This window comes from Mobula hypostoma, chromosome 4 (genome assembly GCF_963921235.1).
Source record: "Mobula hypostoma chromosome 4, sMobHyp1.1, whole genome shotgun sequence".
In the NCBI taxonomy this organism is placed as follows: Eukaryota; Metazoa; Chordata; class Chondrichthyes; order Myliobatiformes; family Myliobatidae; genus Mobula; species Mobula hypostoma.
Genome location: NC_086100.1, coordinates 62,999,222 through 63,018,497, shown reverse-complemented (window position 1 = coordinate 63,018,497; position 19,276 = coordinate 62,999,222). Strand labels below are relative to the sequence as shown.

General features: G+C 38.8%; 1 protein-coding gene across 1 annotated transcript in view; it reads left to right on the top strand.

Annotated features, from left to right (window-relative positions):
• The window catches only part of rsrc1 (arginine/serine-rich coiled-coil 1), a 392,026-nt gene that overhangs the window by 320,975 nt on the left and 51,775 nt on the right, over nucleotides 1-19,276 (top strand). The window contains exon 7 of the mRNA XM_063045866.1: nucleotides 13,163-13,231. Coding sequence (XP_062901936.1) covers nucleotides 13,163-13,231 — 69 coding nt within the window. The remainder of the gene's footprint in view (nucleotides 1-13,162; nucleotides 13,232-19,276) is intronic.

Here is a 19,276-nt window from a genome sequence, read left to right as displayed (position 1 = left end):
GAGACTACTAATACAAAATAAGTTTCTCCGCCATTTCTTTGTCACCCCCACTACCTGTTCAGTGTCATTTTTCCAGTGGTCCAATATCCACTATTGCCTCTCTTTTGCTTTTTATATATATTTAAAAACGAATATTTGGTATCCTCTTTTATATTATTGGCAAGCTAAGGTCTGAGATGCCCCATTGCATTCAGCACCCACGATAAGCTTGCACATCCACAAAGTTACAATGCAAGAACATATTGAGCTGGATAATGCACAAAATTGTGTGTATAAAATGTTTAACATAGCAGAATGCTCTATTGTGACATGATATGGGCCAATATTTTAAAACACTTACCCCTATGTTCTGCACTGCATACTACAAAAACTTGGATAAAATGTAACTATGAAAAACATTTAAGAAACTTTCTGGATGTTGGTGTTTAGCAATTTTTAGACTAAAGTTTTTTTTATGACAGCATCATTTACTATTTTTAAGAAACGATGTTATTGCTGTGGCAGTTTATTTTGGGTCTACCAGCAGTTCTAATTAGAAGATGGGTTGGCTGAGATTGCCCACAGGCATCTGAAATTGTCTGTCTAGGTTTTCTTCTCTCCTCGATGTCTGCGGACAGTTGATCATTTTCTGTGCTGATCCTTTGTCATATCATAATCCTTTTACTCGCTTGGAACTTGCTCATCTTCATTTATTTCTGTTTAACTGAATTCATCAACAATGCAACATAACACAAAACTAAAACTCAATACAGATTTTACTGGTGATTTTCTTTTAATAGGTTTTATGGAAAAAAACAGTATATAATATGTTAATGACAGTTGAAACAAAAAATGATAAAATGAACTCAGCTGGCTTAGATGCAAAAAAATTACAACAATTTCAGTATAACAGCTGGAAGGCTTATCAAATTTGTGAGAATTAAATTATATCGCACATAATCACGATTCTTATTTGTCATATACACTTGGAGTTGTGCAAGTTCTTAGGTTCACTGCGTCAATGCCAACCAACATGTCAATCCATGCTATTACCACTTTTCCTGCATTGATTCCATATCCATCTATAATTTGCTCATTTAAGTCCCTGGCCAGATGCCTCTTTCATGTTATTACTACTACTTTCTCCAGCCCATATTCTGGCAGCTCATTCCAGATACCTACTGCTCTTTATCTGAAAACCTGCCTCTTAGATCCTCTTGAAACCTTCTCCCATTCACCTTAAACATGTTCCCTCTAACTTCACCCCTACCAGGGGGAACAGACACAAAAGAATCTGCAAATTTTGGAAATCCTGAGCAACACACACAAAATGCTGGAGGAACCCAACAAGTTGGACAGAAATAAACGGCCAACATTTCAGACCAAAACTTTGCCTCTCTTGATTTTTCTTTGAATTCTGCCATGTTACCTCTAAGCTTTCTTTGCTCCAGGGTAAACTGTCCTAGCCTTTCCTTGTAAATCAACTCCTCCAATCCAGGCAAACTCTTTGTGACTCTTTTCTGCAGCCTCTCTAGTTTAATCCCATCTTTTTATAGCAACCAGAACACATTTTTCCAAGTGCACCTAACCAATGTTTTGTAAAACTGTAACATGTCATGTGGATTAGGAAAACCAGGTCAGTACTGGACCTCAAGAGAGAGAATTTGTAGAATGTCTAAGGGATGGCTTTTTACAACAGCTTTTTGTTGAGCCCACTAGGGGATCAGCTGTGCTGGATTGGGTGTCGTGCCATGATCTGGAGGTGATAAGAGAGCTTAAAGTTAAGGAATCCTTAGGGAACAGTGATCACAATATGATCGAGTTCACATTGAAATTTGAGAGGGAAAAAATAAAATCTAGTGTGTCAGTATTTAGTGGAATAAAGAACATTACAATGGTGTGAGAGGGGACCAGGCCAAAGTTGACTGGAAAGGGATATTTGCAGGAAAGACAGCAGAGCAGCAATGGCTGGAGTTTCTGCAAAAAATGAGGCAAGTGCAAGACAGATATATTTCAAGTAAGAAGAAATTTTCAAAGGGAAGAAGGACACTACCGTGGCTGACAAATGAAGTCAGAGCCAAAGTAAAAGCAAAAGAGAGGGCATACACGGAAGCCAGAGCTATTGGGAAGATAGAGGATTGGGGAGCTTTTAAAAACTTGCAGAAGGAAACTAAGGTGGTCATTTGGAAGGAAAAGATGAATTATGAGAGGAAGCTGGCGACTAATATCAAAGAAGATACTAAAGGCTTTTTTAAGTATATAAAGGGTAAAACAGAGTCGAGGGTAGATATAGGACCAAAAGAAAATGATGCTGGAGATATTGTAATGAGAGATGCAGAGCTGACAGAGGAACTGAATGCTTATTTTGCATCAGTCTTCACAGTGGAAGACATCTGCAGTATACCAGACATTCAAGAGTGTAAGGGAAGGGAAGTTTGTGCAGTGAAGATTACAACTGAGAAGGTGCTCAGAAAGCTTAATAGCCTGAGTGTGGATAAGTTTCCTGGACCTGATGGAATGCACCCTCGGGTTGTGAAGGAAGTAGCTGTAGAGATTGCAGAGGCATTAACGATGATTTTTCAAGAATCGGTAGATTCTGGCATTGTACCGGATGACTGGAAAATTTCAAATGTTACTCCGCTATTTAAGAAGGGTGGGAGGCTGCAGAAAGGAAACTATAGACCTGTTAGCCTGATGTCAGTAGTTGGGAAGTTGTTGGAATGGATTGTTAGGGATGAGATTATGGCACGACAAGATAGGCCAAAACCAGCATGGTTTCCTGAAAGGAGAATCCTGCCTGACTAACCTACTGCAATTCTTTGAGGAAATTACAAGCAGGGTAGACAGAGGAGATGCAATGGATGTGGTGTACTTGGATTTCCAGAAGACCTTTGACAAAGTGCTGCGCATGAAGCTGGTTAGCAAGATAAGAGCCCATAGAATTACAGGGAAGTTACTAGTATGGGTGGAGCATTGGCTGATCAGCAGAAAACAGAGAGTGGGAATAAAGGGATCCTATTCTGGCTGGCTGCCAGTTACCAGTGGAGTTCCACAGGGGTTGGTGTTGGGACTGCTGCTTTTTATGATGTATGCTTGATGGACTACAGTATTAATGGATTTGTGGCTAAATTTACCGATGATACAAAGATAGGTGAAGGAGCAGGTAGTGTTGAGGAAACAGTGAACCTGCAGAGAGACTTAGATAGTTTAGGGGAATGGGCAAAGCAGTGGCAAATTAAATAAAATGTTGGAAAGTATATGGTCATGCACTTTGGTGGAAGAAATAAATGGGCAGACTATTATTTAGATGGGGAGAGAATTCAAAATGCAGAGATGCAAAGGGACTTGGGAGTCCTTGTGCAAGATACCCTAAAGGTTAACCTCCAGGTTGAGTCAGTTGTGAAGGAGGCGAATGCAATATTGGCATTCATTTCTAGAGGTATAGTATACTTTATACTTCATACTTTATTGTTGCCAAACAATTGAGACTAGAACGTACAATCATCACAGCGATATTTGATTCTCTGCTTCCCGCTCCCTGGAGTACAAATCGATAGTAAATATTAAAAATTTAAATTATAAATCATAAATAGAAAATGGAAAGTAAGGTAGTGCAAAAAAACCAAGAGGCAGGTCCGGACATTTGGAGGGTACAGCCCAGATCCAGGTCAGGATCCGTTCAGCAGTCTTATCACAGTTGGAAAGAAGCTGTTCCCAAATCTGGCCGTACGTGTATTCAAGCTCCTGAGCCTTCTCCCGGAGGGAAGAGGAACGAAAAGAGTGTTGGCGGGGTGGGTCGTGTCCTTGATTATCCTGGCAGCACTGCTCCGACAGCGTGTGGTGTAAAGTGAGTCCAAGGACGGGAGATTGGTTTGTGTGATGTGCTACGCTATGTTCACGATCTTCTGCAGCTTCTTCCGGTCTTGGGCAGGACAACTTCCATACCAGATTGTGATGCACCCTAGAAGAATGCTTTCTACAGTGCATCTATAAAAATTAGTGAGGGTTTTAGGGGCAGGCCAAATTTCTTTAGCTTTCTCAGGAAGTAAAGTCGCTGTTGGGCTTTCTTGGTAGTGGACTCTGCTTGGTTGGACCAAGTCAGGTCATTTGTGATATTGACCCTGAGGAACTTAAAGCTTTTGACCTGTTCCACTTGCGCACCACCGATGTAAATTGGGTCGAGCAGTCCGCTACTCCTTCTGAAGTCAACAACCAATTCCTTCGTCTTGCTGACGTTGGGGGATAGGTTATTGTCTTCGCACCATGCCACCAGGTTCTTAATTTCCTCTCTGTACTCAAACTCATCATTACGCGAGATACGGCTTGCAATTGTTGTGTCATCAGCAAACTTCTGTATTGAGTTTGATGGAAACTTGGCTACACAATCATGGGTGTACAGTGAGTACAGCAGCGGGCTGTGTACACAGCCTTGTGGGGCACCGGTGCTCAGAGTGATTGTAGAGGAGAGCTTGTCCCCTATTTTTACAGCCTGGGTCCTGTCTGTGAGGAAGTTGAAGATCTAGCTGCAAATCTGAGTGCTAAGGCCCAGATATAAGAGCAGGGATGTGATGTTGAGGCTCTGTAAGGCACTCGTGAGACCACACATGGAGTATTGTGTGCAGTTTTGGGCTCCTTATTTTAGAAAGGATATACTGACATTGGAGAGGGTTCAGAGAAGATTCACGAGAATGATTCCAGGAATGAAATGGTTACTGTATGAGGAACGTCTGGTAGCTCTTGGGCTGTATCCCCTGGAGTTCAGGAGAATGAAGAGGGATCTCATAGAAACATTCCGATTGTTAAAAGGCCTAAACAGATTAGATATGGCAAAGTTAATTCCTATGGTAGGGGATTCTAGGACAGGAGGGCACAACTTCAGGGTTGTAGGATGTCCTTTTAGAACTGAGATGCAGAGAAATTACTTTAGTCAGAGGGTGGTAAATCTGTGGAATTTGTTGCCACGAGCGGCTGTGGAGGCCAAATCATTGGGTGTATATAAGGCAGAGATAGATAGGTTCTTGATTAGCCAGGGCATCAAAGGGTATGGGGTGAAAGCAGGGGAGTGAGGATAACTGGAAGAATTGGATCAGCCCATGTTTGAGTGGCGGAGCATACTTGATAGACCGAATGGCCTACTTCTTGTATATCTTATGGTCTTCTGACATCCCAACTCTTGTATTTACTGCCTGGGCCAATAATGAAAAGCTAGCTACATGCCTGCTTCACCACACTATTGACCTGTGTTGACATTTTTGGGAAACAGTATATATGTATCCCCGGGTCTCTGTTCTACAATAATCCTCAGGGCTCTGCCATTCAGTACGTATGTTCTGCACAGGTTTAACTTACCAAAATGCAAAGCAATTTCATCACCTACGTTAACTTCCTAAATTGATAACCTCACACTGTCTGGGTGAGTGCCATCTAAATTTGTAAATTGGATTATTGTTGTCACATGTTACAAAGTAGAGTGGAAAAACTTGTCTTGCATACCATTCATACAGATCAATTCATTATAATGGTACACTGAGATAATACAAAATATGACAATAACAGTGCAGAATAAAGTGTTACAGTTAGAGAAAATGCAGTGCAAGTAGACAATAAGGCTCAAGGTCATAACAAAGTTAATTGAGATCAGGAGTCCATCTTATTGTTGTAGGGAACCATTCAATAATCTTTTAAAAGTGGGATTAAAGCTGTCCTTGAGCCCAGTGTGGGCTGTGGCAACAGTGTTGTTGGACCAGGTCAGACTGTTGGTAGTGATTTCTCCTAGCAACCTGAACCTCTCAACCCTCTCAACCTCAACATTGTTTTATGTAAACAGGTATATGTGACCTGCCTCCTTCCTGAAGTCAATAACCTGCTCTTTTTTTGGTTGATGTTGAAGGAAGTGTTGTTGTCATGACACCTTGTAGAGCACCACTGTAAAGAACAATCGTGGTAAAAGTGTTGCTGCCTATACTTATTGCATCCTGTTTGTCGGGAAGTCAAGGATCCCATTGCAGAGCGAAGTGTGGAGTCCCAGTGTCAGAGTTTGGTGATGGGTGTGTTTGGAATTACGGTATTTACAGCAGTAGTCATTAAATAATAGTCTAACATAGATGTTTTTAATGTCCAGATTTTCCAGAGATTGTTGTAGGGCCAGGGAGATGTTGCTCACCATAGATATGTTTCAGTGATAAGTGAATTGTAGTGGGTCTATGTTGTCTGGCAGGCTGAGTTAAGTGTGTCATGACCAGCTCTTGAAGCATTGCATGGTGGTGGATGTCAGAACCACTTGGTGGTTGTCATTAAAGCACTTTATCTTGTTTTTCTGAGGTACCAATGATAATTGGTTTTGTGCTGAAATCCAATTTTGGAAATTGTTCCTGCCAGTAGAAAATTACTAAAAACTGCACTGGTATGAGGAGGACAATGATGATTCAGAGTTGGTGGAATTGAATACAGCAGCAAATATCACTCATAAAGTGGGTTAACATTGAAGGGATCAAGTCCAGTGTTGCATAGGAAACATTGATCAATGAGATGGAAGGAACGCATTCCATCAGGAAGACACACTGCAGATACAGACTGGGGTGGTAGTAAGAGGAGATAACTCCAGGAAATCGCTTCCTGAGCAAAGCACCATGATGCCATATGGAGAGCCTCAAAAGTTTAATAAGCAGTCAAGGTTTATGAATTGAAGTGAGCTGAAGTTGCCTGGGAGGCTGGAGTTCATATGTGCCATTACTATCCTCTGCTATCTCTTTGCCCACTCTCCCAGTTGATCTGAATTCTATTGTAATCTCAGGCAACCTTCACTGTCCACCATGTCACGAATTTTGATGTCATCTGCAGACTTACAAATCATGCCACCTACTGTACATTCTCATCCAAATCATTAATATATAACATATATTAATATATACATGACAAACAACATAGGAGGAAGCTACATCCTCTGTGGTACTCCACTGGCCACAGGGCTCCAATCTGAAAAGCTATCCTCCACGACCACTTTCTGCCTCCTACTATCAAGGCAATTTTGTATCCAGTTGACTAGCTCACCCTCGATCTCATATGTTCTAACTTTTAGACTTGTCTATTAGACAGAACCTTGTCAAAGGTCTTGCTGAAATCCATGAACACTCTATGTACCAAGCTGCCTTTATCAATCCTCTTAGTCACCATAGCTCTTCAAAAAATTCAATCAAATTCATGAAACATTTCCTGCATACAAAGCCATGCTGCCTATGCCTTTCCAAATGCAAATATATCCTCTCACAGAATCCTTGAAGTTTCTTTTCCACCACTGATGTATGGCTGATTGGCCTATACTGCAGTTTACCACCCTAACAGCTTCCTCCTTGATATGTTACAGAGTATCACTGTCCCTTCCCCAACCTCACTAGCTACCATGTCCTTCTCCACAGCAAATACAGATGAAAGTATTCATTTAAGGTTACCTGTTTCCCATGGCTGTGCACGTGGATTGCCTCACTGATCATTAAGTAACCTACTTTCTCCTTAGCTACCCATTTAGTCTTAAAATATTTATAGTCTGCCAGGAACCTTCCATTGCCTCTTTTTATCTTCCAGTTTCCTTTAAAGCGTCTCCAGTATCCTTTATCTTCCACAACAGATTTGCTTAATTTCACCTGACTGGATCCTAAATACATCTCGTCCAACAAGTTTCCCTCATTCTGCTGGTCTTGGCCTTCACTCTGACAGGAGCACACTGGCTCTGAATTCATCCTATCTTAGTTTTGAAGCCTTCCCATTTGTCAGATGTGACTTTATTGCAAACAGCCTCTCCCAATCAACTTTTCAGAATTCCTGTCCATTGTCATCAAAATTTGTCTTCTTCCCCCCCAATTTAGGACTAATCCTTTCATAGGGGCATGGTCATCTATATATTTCTTCAAAAATCTTTCCTGGCCGCACCAAATAAATTCTGCTGCATCTCACCCGTTGGCACTAAACCAGTCCCTGTCAAGCCTGCGGAAGTTAAAATCACCTACAAGTCCACCTCAGCCTGTGTGCGTGCTCAAGCATTTGAGAGTTTGGTGGAATAGATTTTCCTGCTTCTGTGGGGTTGCAGGCATCTTCTGCTGCCTGGGAATGTGTTTCGTTGCCACATTTCCAATTTGTGAACTATCGAGAATACAAACAGTTCGCAGCAACTATGTTTCTGTAACCTGTACTATTATAATACTATTATTCCTACACCTACTTGTAATTTCCCTGCATATTGGTGAGCCTGCAATAGAATCCAGAAAATGCAACCTCCTTTTTATTTAATTTTCATTATCTACTCGTATGATCTCACTGGGGATTCCTCCAGGATATCCCTTCGGAGTAGGACTATGAGTTGTTCCTAGTCAACAAGGCAGGCTCCCTCTTCTTTCTTAACTCGACTTCCAGCATGTTGGAAGCATTGGTACCTCAGAGCACTCTTGCACTCTTCCTACTTCTTATTGTTATCTTGCAAACCAGTGTTTCCCACAATTTGTTCTGGTAAGTCTGGAAGAGGAATGGGAAAAGGTTAAAAGGGCATGAAAATACATACATTTTTATGAAAAACTGCCCCATTGATATACGAAGGTTAACGTCACTTAAAGATTGAGACGTACTGCTTCCAAAGTTCAATAATCTTGCATTGTCTTCAGCTTCTCCATTCACCTACCGCTAACCAAAGCCAAAGGATGTGCAATCATTTTTAAAGCACCATGAATTATATAATGTCAATGCTGAAACAAAACATCTGTTAAATCTGGAGTGGAAAGTTTGTGCCACACTTCTCAGCAATAATATTTCCAGAATCCTACCCCCACAGCATATCAGAATTTCTATAAATTGATCAACCCCAAAGAGTAACAAAAGACCACTCTAAAGCAAAACTTTTGAACTACAACAGATAAATCAAAATCAGGCACATGAGTTTGTTGAATCTAAATTGTGCCCAGTTGGCTTCCGAACACCATTGAAGCTATAAATCTTCCACTGTTAATGGGGGATCTTGAAATCCATGTGATGTTTCAGTTATTAAATTTCAGTCTAATGAGCACTGCTAATACATTTTGAAGATTTTTGTAAAGTGCTGAATGTGTTCTGCAGCAAGATAATTTGAATGAAACATTAGCCAAACGTTTTACATGACTCAAGGGGGTATATTTACAATTACACATATAGCCAAAATTGAATTTAAATGGAATTTTTATTATCTTTCCCTTTCTGGCAAACACAATAAAGTGTATATGAAATATGGTTCTTTACCATTCTAAATGATTGTTTTGATAAAGTAATTTAATGTATATGAATTGTGAGTGGCTGGAGACTTTGATTTAAACTCCACCAACAATTCTTTTATAGTACTAAGCTTACAATAAAATTATGCTTTGTTTATAATAAAAGTTGAGCGTTAGTAAATATGACTTTACCAAGTGATATTTTTAAGCTCATTTTGGATAAAATAATTTGTGTCAGACACCTTGTAGCTAATGAAATGCAAATATTTCTATAGTGATTAAAGTAATAAGCATCAGTGTGAAAAACATGAATGATAAAACTTTTAATTTAATTATTGTAATATATTTTGCTGGATGCAGAACTTTTTTATGTGAAATTATAAAATGTTAGTTATAATACAATATTTTCACCATGAAACAAGTGGCAATTGTTATGAAAGATTATTTCTTGAGGTTTTTTTTGCACATAGTTCACTCACCAAGAGCTTAGCAATAAAGGGAAATGGTTCCCTCGAGACATTTTTGTATTGAAATAAATGATATGCTGGAACAGAAATTTAATTAATTTACAGAGTTTATTGATAACCTCTAGTTTCTTGGCAGTGTATGTTAATCTTTTTCCAACATCTGCATTGTAATATTTTAAAACAGTTTTCAAGAATGTGTCATGGATTGTGTGATAAAAATAAATATGACCAAATGCATTTTTGTGGAAAATGTGTAAGAAAATTAGTTTGGGAAAGAGGCTTCCTCCTTTATTTAATATTGTTGTTTTCTGTGGCCTTTGAATTTATTATTGCTATTGCAGTACATTACTCTACTTTCATGGATTGTTTGTTTCATATTTCAAGAGTGTTATTCTTATTTTGTAACATTGTTTATTATGTTGGACTAGCATAAATAATGTTGTCAGAAATTATTATGTAGATCTTATCAGGTGCCAATCCTCCAGGTTTCTTACAGATTCCTAGAATTGATTACAAATCTTTAAAACTTTGCTGCGTAGACTATGAGACATTTTTGAAAAATCTACTTTGAATAATTTCCATTACTGATTGTGGAAAAAATAGTGAGTATATTGGCAGAGTAACTAACAATCAGGAAGTTCAGATTACATATTGCATTGGTCAGATTTCCAAAATAAAAATGTGAAAATGATGAAAATACTCAGTAGATCAAGCTGCATCTGAGGAAGGAGAAAAAAGGTTATGATTTCAGTTTGAATACATTTTGCCAGAACTGTTGTATGCTGTGAGTCTGCCCTCAATATTTTCTACACTCCTAATTCTGATTTGTGGACTTCCATGTCCTTTCCAATCCAGAAATAACATGTGCAATAGTACAACTCAAAACAGACCAGTGAAACTTTACATTTCATTCTACAGCAATACTCAAGTGACCCATTTTGTGTTTTCTATTTTCTAGAATGTAGACTGATGTTCAATTTAATCAATTAAGATGAATTATAAGTTTTTTTTGCCTTATTTTGTGACCGAAGAACAGAAGAGGTTAAAATTTTATAGCATTTTGCATTGAGCTATCTGTTCTTCTGTCAAATTCAGACAGAGTGGTATTTACATGGTCCCTTCAGGATATCAGAACTACTTTGCAGCCAATGAAATCTGATGTGTATTAATTGAATTAATATAGGAAACAGGGCAATCGGCCTCAGAAAGCAAACTCCCAAACAAGAATAAAACAACGAACCAGAGCAACTGTAAAATAGGAAGTATAAATTGTGGTAAAACTATTAACCTGGATTCTCTTTCCAATATGATTTTTATTCCAGAGCAGACTGATTCTGACATTAGGAAAACAATAGACAGATAGCCCAGTGACTTTCTTACCCCTATAGACTTGAACCAGTTTCAATGTGATTTATGCCCTAAGGCTTGGCTTGTCTATTCAGCCTTTTCATACAGAGATTAGCCAGTTGGCATGCCAATCAAACTTCCTGTTGGGTGTGGAGCCTTTGGCTATTTAAATGAATATGACCCACCAATGGTATACATGCCATTGTTAAATTTTAAGTGAAAGTTTGTTCAGAATGTTAGTGTAAATCATTATCTCAAACTATATGAGCCACTGGTTCTACTTCATTAATTTCCATCCTTAAATCAGAATCAAGTTTTAATATCGTGAAATTTGTTGTCTTTGTGGCAGCAATGCAATACATAATAGAGAAAATAGCTGTGGATTACAGTAAGTGTGTATGTGTACATGTATATGTGTGTATATAATGAATTCACATTAGTGCTAAAATAAACATAAGTAGTGAGGTAGTGTTTACAGTTTAAATGTGCATTTAGAAATTCGATGGGAGAGGAGGAGAAGTAGTACCTGAATTGTTGAATAACAAGCAAAATTCATCTTTAGCGGTTTGTATAGGTAATTGTGTGGGTGCCTGTTTTGTTTAAGTGTTGAATCTTTATTTTAGTAGTGACATTTTGTGTGGGTGTGACTGATTTCTCTCAGACTCAAAATTCAAAGCAGATACTTATTAGTAGAAATGAAGAAACAGAAGGTTAAGCGGACTGGAATAGTTCTTTGATATTAAGGAAAATAAAGCACTTTGAGGGAATTTAATATATCAGTGAAAAAAAATGTGTGACTGGCAGTCAAGGGCAGGGGCAACCAGTAAAATCCAGAAATTGCAATCATTGGAAAGGATACGGTGTTCCTTATGAATTTGAAATTAGGTGCTCAAAAATCTGGTTCAAAGTCACCAAGATGGTTGACCAGACTTGCCAGTTGGCTCGAGCATACTCAATAGGGATGAATTGGATTACAGATTCTCTCCCTCCAGCCAATTATACTATGCTTCCTCTGTGAACGCAGCAGCTTTTGCACCTGAAAAAATTCTGCTCCACTAATTCCATGTGCCCTTGTTTTTGGATGTGTCCCAAACACAAGCCTAGCCCCATTGCTGACTGAACTTATGCCCTCCAGCTACAAAAATAGCCCCACTCCTCTCCACACGCTTGCCCATGCCTAGGTACCCAGCTCCCAATAGCAAGTAGTAGTTTGAAGTGCAGGAGAGAGAGCACCAATATTGTGTTCACAAACTCCTCCAAATCCACTTGCTCAATAAACAAACCAACATCAGTGCTCTTTCCCAAGCTATGATTTGCAGTACTGAGACCCTGTGTACTTTCAGTCAGCTCTTTCAGGAAGGCCATGTAGTTCGCATACTGATAATAGAATTCCAAAATAGCAAGTTGATTCTAAACTCTCGTGACTACAGGTTGCTAAGTGAACAGAGAAAAAGGTTCATGGATGTTCTAATGGATAATAGGACATCCCCATTGGTCATTGAAGAATCAATGAAGAAGTAGCATTATGGACAGCATTGGTCTTCTGAGTGTTTCCAATGTAAGAAGCAATGTTTAGAATGCATGTCATCTCATAAACAACATCACAAACAGTCCCATCAGGCATTCTCTGCCCCATCTGCGTTAAGAGTCTGAGAGTCTCGTATTGGCCTCATCAATCACCTCAGAACCCACAGACCTGGACAGGAGCAAGTTATCCGAAGATCTGTAAAGATTGCATAGATCTGAGATGAGATTTGATTTGTTGTGAAAGTGCAAGAAGTAACAAAATCTTTCTTAGGTAAATTAAGTAATTTAGCTGTTTTTGATTTTTAAAAGCAAACGGTGCAATGGACCAAACAACAGGAATTCTGCAGATGCTGGAAATTCAAGCAACACACATCAAAGTTGCTGGTGAACGCAGCAGGCCTGACGAAGGGTCTCAGCCTGAAATGTTGACTGTACCGCTTCCTAGAGATGCTGCCTGGCGTGCTGCGTTCACCAGCAACTTTGATGTGTGGTGCAATGGACCATGTTGAATAGGTTAATATGGTTAAAATTTAATTTTAATAATTGGTTAGGAATAAAATTTTATGAACAAAATTTATGATTTTCTTAATAATTGATCTTTATACTTTTCAGCAAAAGCAGATGAAGTATTAAAAGCTAAGGAAAAAAAAGAAGAAGATGCCAAAAAGAAAAAGGAGCAAGGTAACAGAAATTAATTTAATTAAAATCGCATCCATAATTTTTAAGTATAACTGCAAGTTTTGTGGTGTCTTTGCCCCACTAACATGATGAACTGAGATCGAGTCCAGAGTGAACTTTGGTTGCTTCAGGGGGTGGAATCTGGTTCCAATCAAGGACTCAGTCTGGTTGGAATGCTGTCATTTACTCCTGTTGCTTGCATGATATGTGTTTCCCCTCTTAGTGCAGTGGTTATGGTTTTTTTTTAAATTGGGTTCTTCAGATTTCTTACTTTATGGCTGCCTTTTAGCAAACAAATCTCAGGGTGTATAATCTGTGCATTTGATAATAACTGAATCTTTTCTTTAAAATCCTAAATTTACAGATGTGTTGTCCGTTTTAAGTTAAGTGATATAAATGACTACTCATTTATGATGTGTAAAATGAGCTGAAAATAATTCTATACATGTGGTATTAAAGCTGGGCACCTGTTTTTATGTTGTTAGACAAATTTGTTTTTAAATCTTGATAAACAACATTTATGTATTTTGTTTCCCCAATACCGAGACATGTATTTTCTAGAAAAAAAAGATAAATTAGGCATAATACATGACAAATGTTTGGATATGTGTGTGCTAAACACAAACTTTGCTTTCCAAAAAGTTGTCTCTTCTTGGAAGTGGCTTCTGGGTGAAACTGCTTGTCTGCAGCCAGAATCATTGGAGATGGCTGTATGTTGCTTCCTTGCTTTTTGGGTCCATTAAGAAAAGAATAACTTGCCTTAAATAGATCACAGATGCAGAGGATTTTTATGTGGAAAGTAAAGTTATAAAATATATGGAATTTGCAGATGTTTCAAGAAAGTTGAAATTTGAGAATGTAGCCTTTAAGTATTTGTTTGAACAAAATGTATATTTCATTTTGTTTCTCATTTTAAATCCTGTAATGTGTACAGAAATTGCTTGATCACTCTGATGTGTTGCACGAGTTGGCTTCCTGTACTGTCTGAGATTTGTCTCAAATATTGTCTGGAGCCCAAGAAGGAATTGAGTTGCTATTACATACTTAGTTTTGGCAACTTCATAACATTTCAGATCCAGGTGATGATTTCAAGATAATGGGTCAGATTTTGCAGGGAAGTACTGGTTGTTTTGTGTGGAGCATTTGGCAGTTCCTGCATAAGTATCAGAAGTTTGGTGTTACTGTATATGCAGATGTATACATGGATGTCACAAACTTGCTGACAGCCTTTGACCAGTCTTTTGCTTACGACATGGGACTTCAAATAGTGTTTGAAGTTGTATCACTTACAGCAGAAAATCCACTGGAACTGGTGGAAGGATCTACTTTCCACTAATTTTAATGGAGTAGACAGCTGTCAGATGTTGGGTATTAATTTTTATTAAGTTTAATAGATCTAAATGTTTTAAATGCTTTGAGTATTCTGTAGCATTTCAGTTGGTTTTAGTATTGGGTTATTATTGTCACCTATACCAAGATACAGTGAAAAGCTTGTCTTCCATACTGTTCATACACAGTGCACTGAGGTTGAGCAAGATAAAGCAATAACAGTCAGAATTGTGTAAAAGCTACCAAGAAAGTGCAGTGCAGGTAAACAAAGTGTGCATCAAAACAAGGTAGATTGTGAATCACTTTTCATACAAAAGGTTCATTCAGGTGTCTGTTAATAGTGAGGTAGAAGCTGTCTTTCAGCCTGGTGGTATGTTCTATGTTCAAGTTTTTGTATCTTCTGCCTGATGGGAGAGATGAGAAAAGAGAGCGTCCAGAGTGGATGAAGTCTTTGATTATGCTTGCTGCTTTACTGAGGTAGTGAAAAGTATAGACAGAGTATATAGAGAGAAAGCTGGTTTCTGTAATGTGCTGAGAAGTGTCCACGACTCTCTGCGGTTTCTTGCAGTCATGTGCAGAGAAGTTGGCATACCAAGCCATTATGCATCCAGATGGAACGCTTTCTGTGATACATTGATAATAATTGGTAAGAGTTGACGGGGACATTTCAAATTTATTTAGCTTCTTGAGGAGGTAGAGACATTGATGAGCTTTCTGGGCCATGAATCAATGTTGTTAGACCAGGACAAGTTACTGGTGATAGTCACACCTGGGAACTTGAAGCTCTCAACTGTCTCAAACTCAGCACAGTTGAGATAGATCTATTTTTAGAACTATTCAGAGAAATTTCCACCAACCTGGAAGGTCCGTGGTATGCAAAGCTTTTCACCACAGCACTGGGAACTGAAGTTGTTGTGGCCAGTCATTATAATGACAGTTGTTTTGTAGGAAAACCTGCGTGTGCAGAAGGCTTTGCCACTTTGACCACTTTCATTTTGGCAAGTCTGTTTATTGAACTTCAGTCATATTTTGGCAGGTTCTTACCATGTGCACCGCACAAATTAAGTGCTGTCTTCTCTGTTAGTTATCAGGTAAATGCAGGGCAATTTGATGCTCACCAAGCTTCTGGACCAAAATTAATAAATTAAAGGGAATATCAAATGATTGAACTGTGGTTGACGTGGAGTAAGTGGTACAAAGTGCATAGAATAAAAGGGGCTATGGCAGCAGCTATGAAAACACTGGCAAAGTAAAAGGAACTAGTGAATGGTTGTTTGTCAGACTGGAGGTAAGTATGCAGAGCAGTTCACCGGGGTCAATAGTGGGAGCACTGCTTTTCTTTATGTAGGTTATTAACTTTGATTTTTACCTGCAGATCCACCAATGACAGTAAACAGTGCACTGAGCTGTAAGGACCATGAAAGTCTTCTAAAGAAAATATAGAGAGACTGGAATTAACGGCTAAATGACATGAATTTTAATACTGAGAAACATGAAGTGTTACATTTTACTTGGAAAAACTAAAAAGATGGAATTTAAACTAGAGAGCACAATTGTGAAAGGGGTGTAAGAATAGAGGGATTTAGGTTTGGATCAAGATTCTAGTCATGGAGATACATTCAGCATAGCATTCAAAACCGAGCTGGATAAGCATCTGAATGGAAAAAATTTGCAGAGCTGTTAGAAGACAGTGGAGAGGCGGAACTGAATGGGTTGATCTTGCATGAAATCTTACTTTTTTTGAAGTACTCAGCAATTCGGGCAGGAAGTGAAGTCTAGAAATAGACATAATATTTGTCTATAAATTATGGGAACCAAAGTGATCGAGCTGAAGATGGGGCAGTCGGTATGCAAGTAAATGCAGTGTGTAGTGAGATTGTGAGGTGGGACAGGCAGATGATGGGCAAAATTGCAGTCAGTAGGATGAACTGATGTGCAACATGGGGACACAATTGAAAAAGGTAAATGAAAATAGGACTGAAGGTGTTATATTTGAATGTACACAGTATGCGGAATAAGGTAGATGATCTTGTAGCGCAGTTAGAGATTGGCAGGTATGTTGGGAGCTGAGCATCCAAGGATACAAGTTTTATCAAAAGGACAGGTAAGTAGAGGGGGTGGGATGGCTCTGTTGGCAGAAAATGAAATCAAATCCATTTCAAATTCATAGACCGGGGTGACATAGGATTGGAAGTAAAAGAATCCTAGTGGGTAGAGTTAAGAAACTGCTTGGGTAAGAAGACCCTTATGGAGTTAGATACAGACCTCCAAACAGTAGCCAGGATGTGGGATGCATATTGCAATGGGAGATACAAAAGTCATGTAAAAAGGGCAATGCTACGATAGTCAAGGGGAAATTCAATATACAGGTAGATTGGGAAAATCAGGTTTGTGCTGGATCCCAAGAGAGGGAATTTGTAGAATGCATACAAGATGACTTTTTAGTGCAGCCCACTATGGAAAAGGCAATTTTGATTTGGTGTTGTGTAATGAACCAGATATGATGAGGGAGCTTAAGGTAAAGGAGCACTTAAGAGACAATGATCATATATGATAGAATATACCCTGCAGTTTGAGAGGGAGAAGCTCAATTTTGAGATGACCAGAATATAAAAGCAAAAATATAATGCTGAGGCTTTATAAAGCATTGGTCAGACACCACTTGGAGTATTGTGAGCAGTTTTGAACCCGTTATCTGAGAAAAGATGTATTGGCATTGGAGATGGGTCCAGAGGATGTTCATGACAGTGACTCTGGGAATAAAACAGTTCACGTATGAGGGGCGTTTGATGACTCTGACCCTGTACTCGCTGCAGCTTAGAAGAATGAGGGGTATCTGAACAAAATCTATAGAATATTGAAAGGACTAGAAAGAAAGGATGTTTCCTATAGTGGGTGAGTCTAAGAGACTAGAGGGCAGAGCCTCAGAATAGAAGGACTTCTATTTAGAACAGAAATGAGGAAGAATTTCTTAGGCAGAGGGCGGTGAATCTGTGGAATTCATTGCCACAAACAGCTGTGGAGGCCAAATCATTGTGCATATTTAAAGCCGGGGTTGATAGGTTCTTGATTATCAGGGTGTCAAAGGTTACTGGAAGAAGGCAGAAGAATGGGGTTGAGAGGGATATTAAGTGAGCCATAATAGAATGGTGGAGCAGAATTGATTGTCCAAATTCTGTTTCTATGTCCGAGGGTCTTGTGGTCTTCAATTAGCCTAATACTTCTAATCAGCATCTTGCTTTGGAGAAGAGGAAGTCTTTATAACAGAGTTTTCACTATTGATGGAGAATGTAAGCTCATGGCCATGTCAGCATCCAGCATAATTATGAGCAAGAAGAAAAGAAAGGTTGGTCTGGCTCAGCCAGCTAAAACTGTTGACTCTGCATCAGTGAATATTTTAAAAGGTATGAGGATTTTAGCCTTTAATAAGTGAATATGAGGGTTTTAGCCTTTAATAAGTGAATCAAATTCCAATTCAACAGCAAGCTCATAGCTTTTGCATAATGAGTGACATATGATGTTTCCAAAAGCCAGTAGTTTTCATAAATTAACAAGAACACTGGATGATATCTGGAGAGTTCTCAGTTATGAGAGTGATTATTAGATTTGGAACACGTTTCTCCTGCTCTGGACAAATAACTGGCGAGTTCATATCTGAATTTTACGGCTACTCGATCCTTTTTCCAGAGGAGTAATTATATAGCACATGTGGCACATAATCGTGTAAACTTTGATCACAGCAAAATTGATTTTTCTAATGTACACTTTATCTCACTGAAATTGGGTTCTCTGCATTTCATGATTATTTTTCTGCTAGTATAGGGCTTAAATCAGTGCTGAAATTAGCTTCTTGCTCCCTTCAGCAACTGAGGCTTTTTGACATAAATGTAAAAAACATTAGAGTGCATCCTACAGTTCAGCTGGAACTGAACGGCATCTTAGCGACACTTTCATTAAGTCAAGTTCTCTAAATATCCGACCATTTCACTTCCAATGAGAGAGCTCACATTTGTTTGAAAACAGATGTCTTGAAAGTATACAATATGTCTTGACATTCTTGTCTCTACTTCCTTCTCAAATATTCTCCTCATCAGTAATAAGAAGTAGCCTGAGCTGATCATCCATTGAACTTGCCATCTTCCAACACTACATTTTGGAATAAAGATACTTTATGACACATTCTAACCATCTTTCAGATATAGCATGAAAGATATTTTGGTCTAAACTATTCCAAAGAGACAAAGAAGCACATGACAAGACTAACCAACATTTTTTGTTAAACTATGTCATCAAAAGAGGATATATGAAAACTCCCATATGTGACTGCTTTAAAGTTGATAGACTGGTCCATGTTCAAAAATTCAGCAGCCAGCTTCGAAGAGTGTGTCACCAATGTCATGGACTTTATCAGCAAGGGTTTTGAGGACTGTACCAAAGAGGACAATCTGAAAACGTACCTTATGACTACCACTCAGCAACTGACGTCCCCACCATGAAGTGCCTCAAGAAGCAGGGCATGGTATGCATTAACTCCAACCTCCCACTGTAATTCACCTACTACTGAAACAAGTGTATGACGGACATCTTCTCCCTGCCCCCTACACTCATCTGAGTGGACTATTGTTTATTGACTACAGCTCCTTTTACAATAGTATAATTCCAAGCAAATTTATCTCCAAGTTCCTACACCAAGGACTCAACACTTCCTTTTGCAGCTGG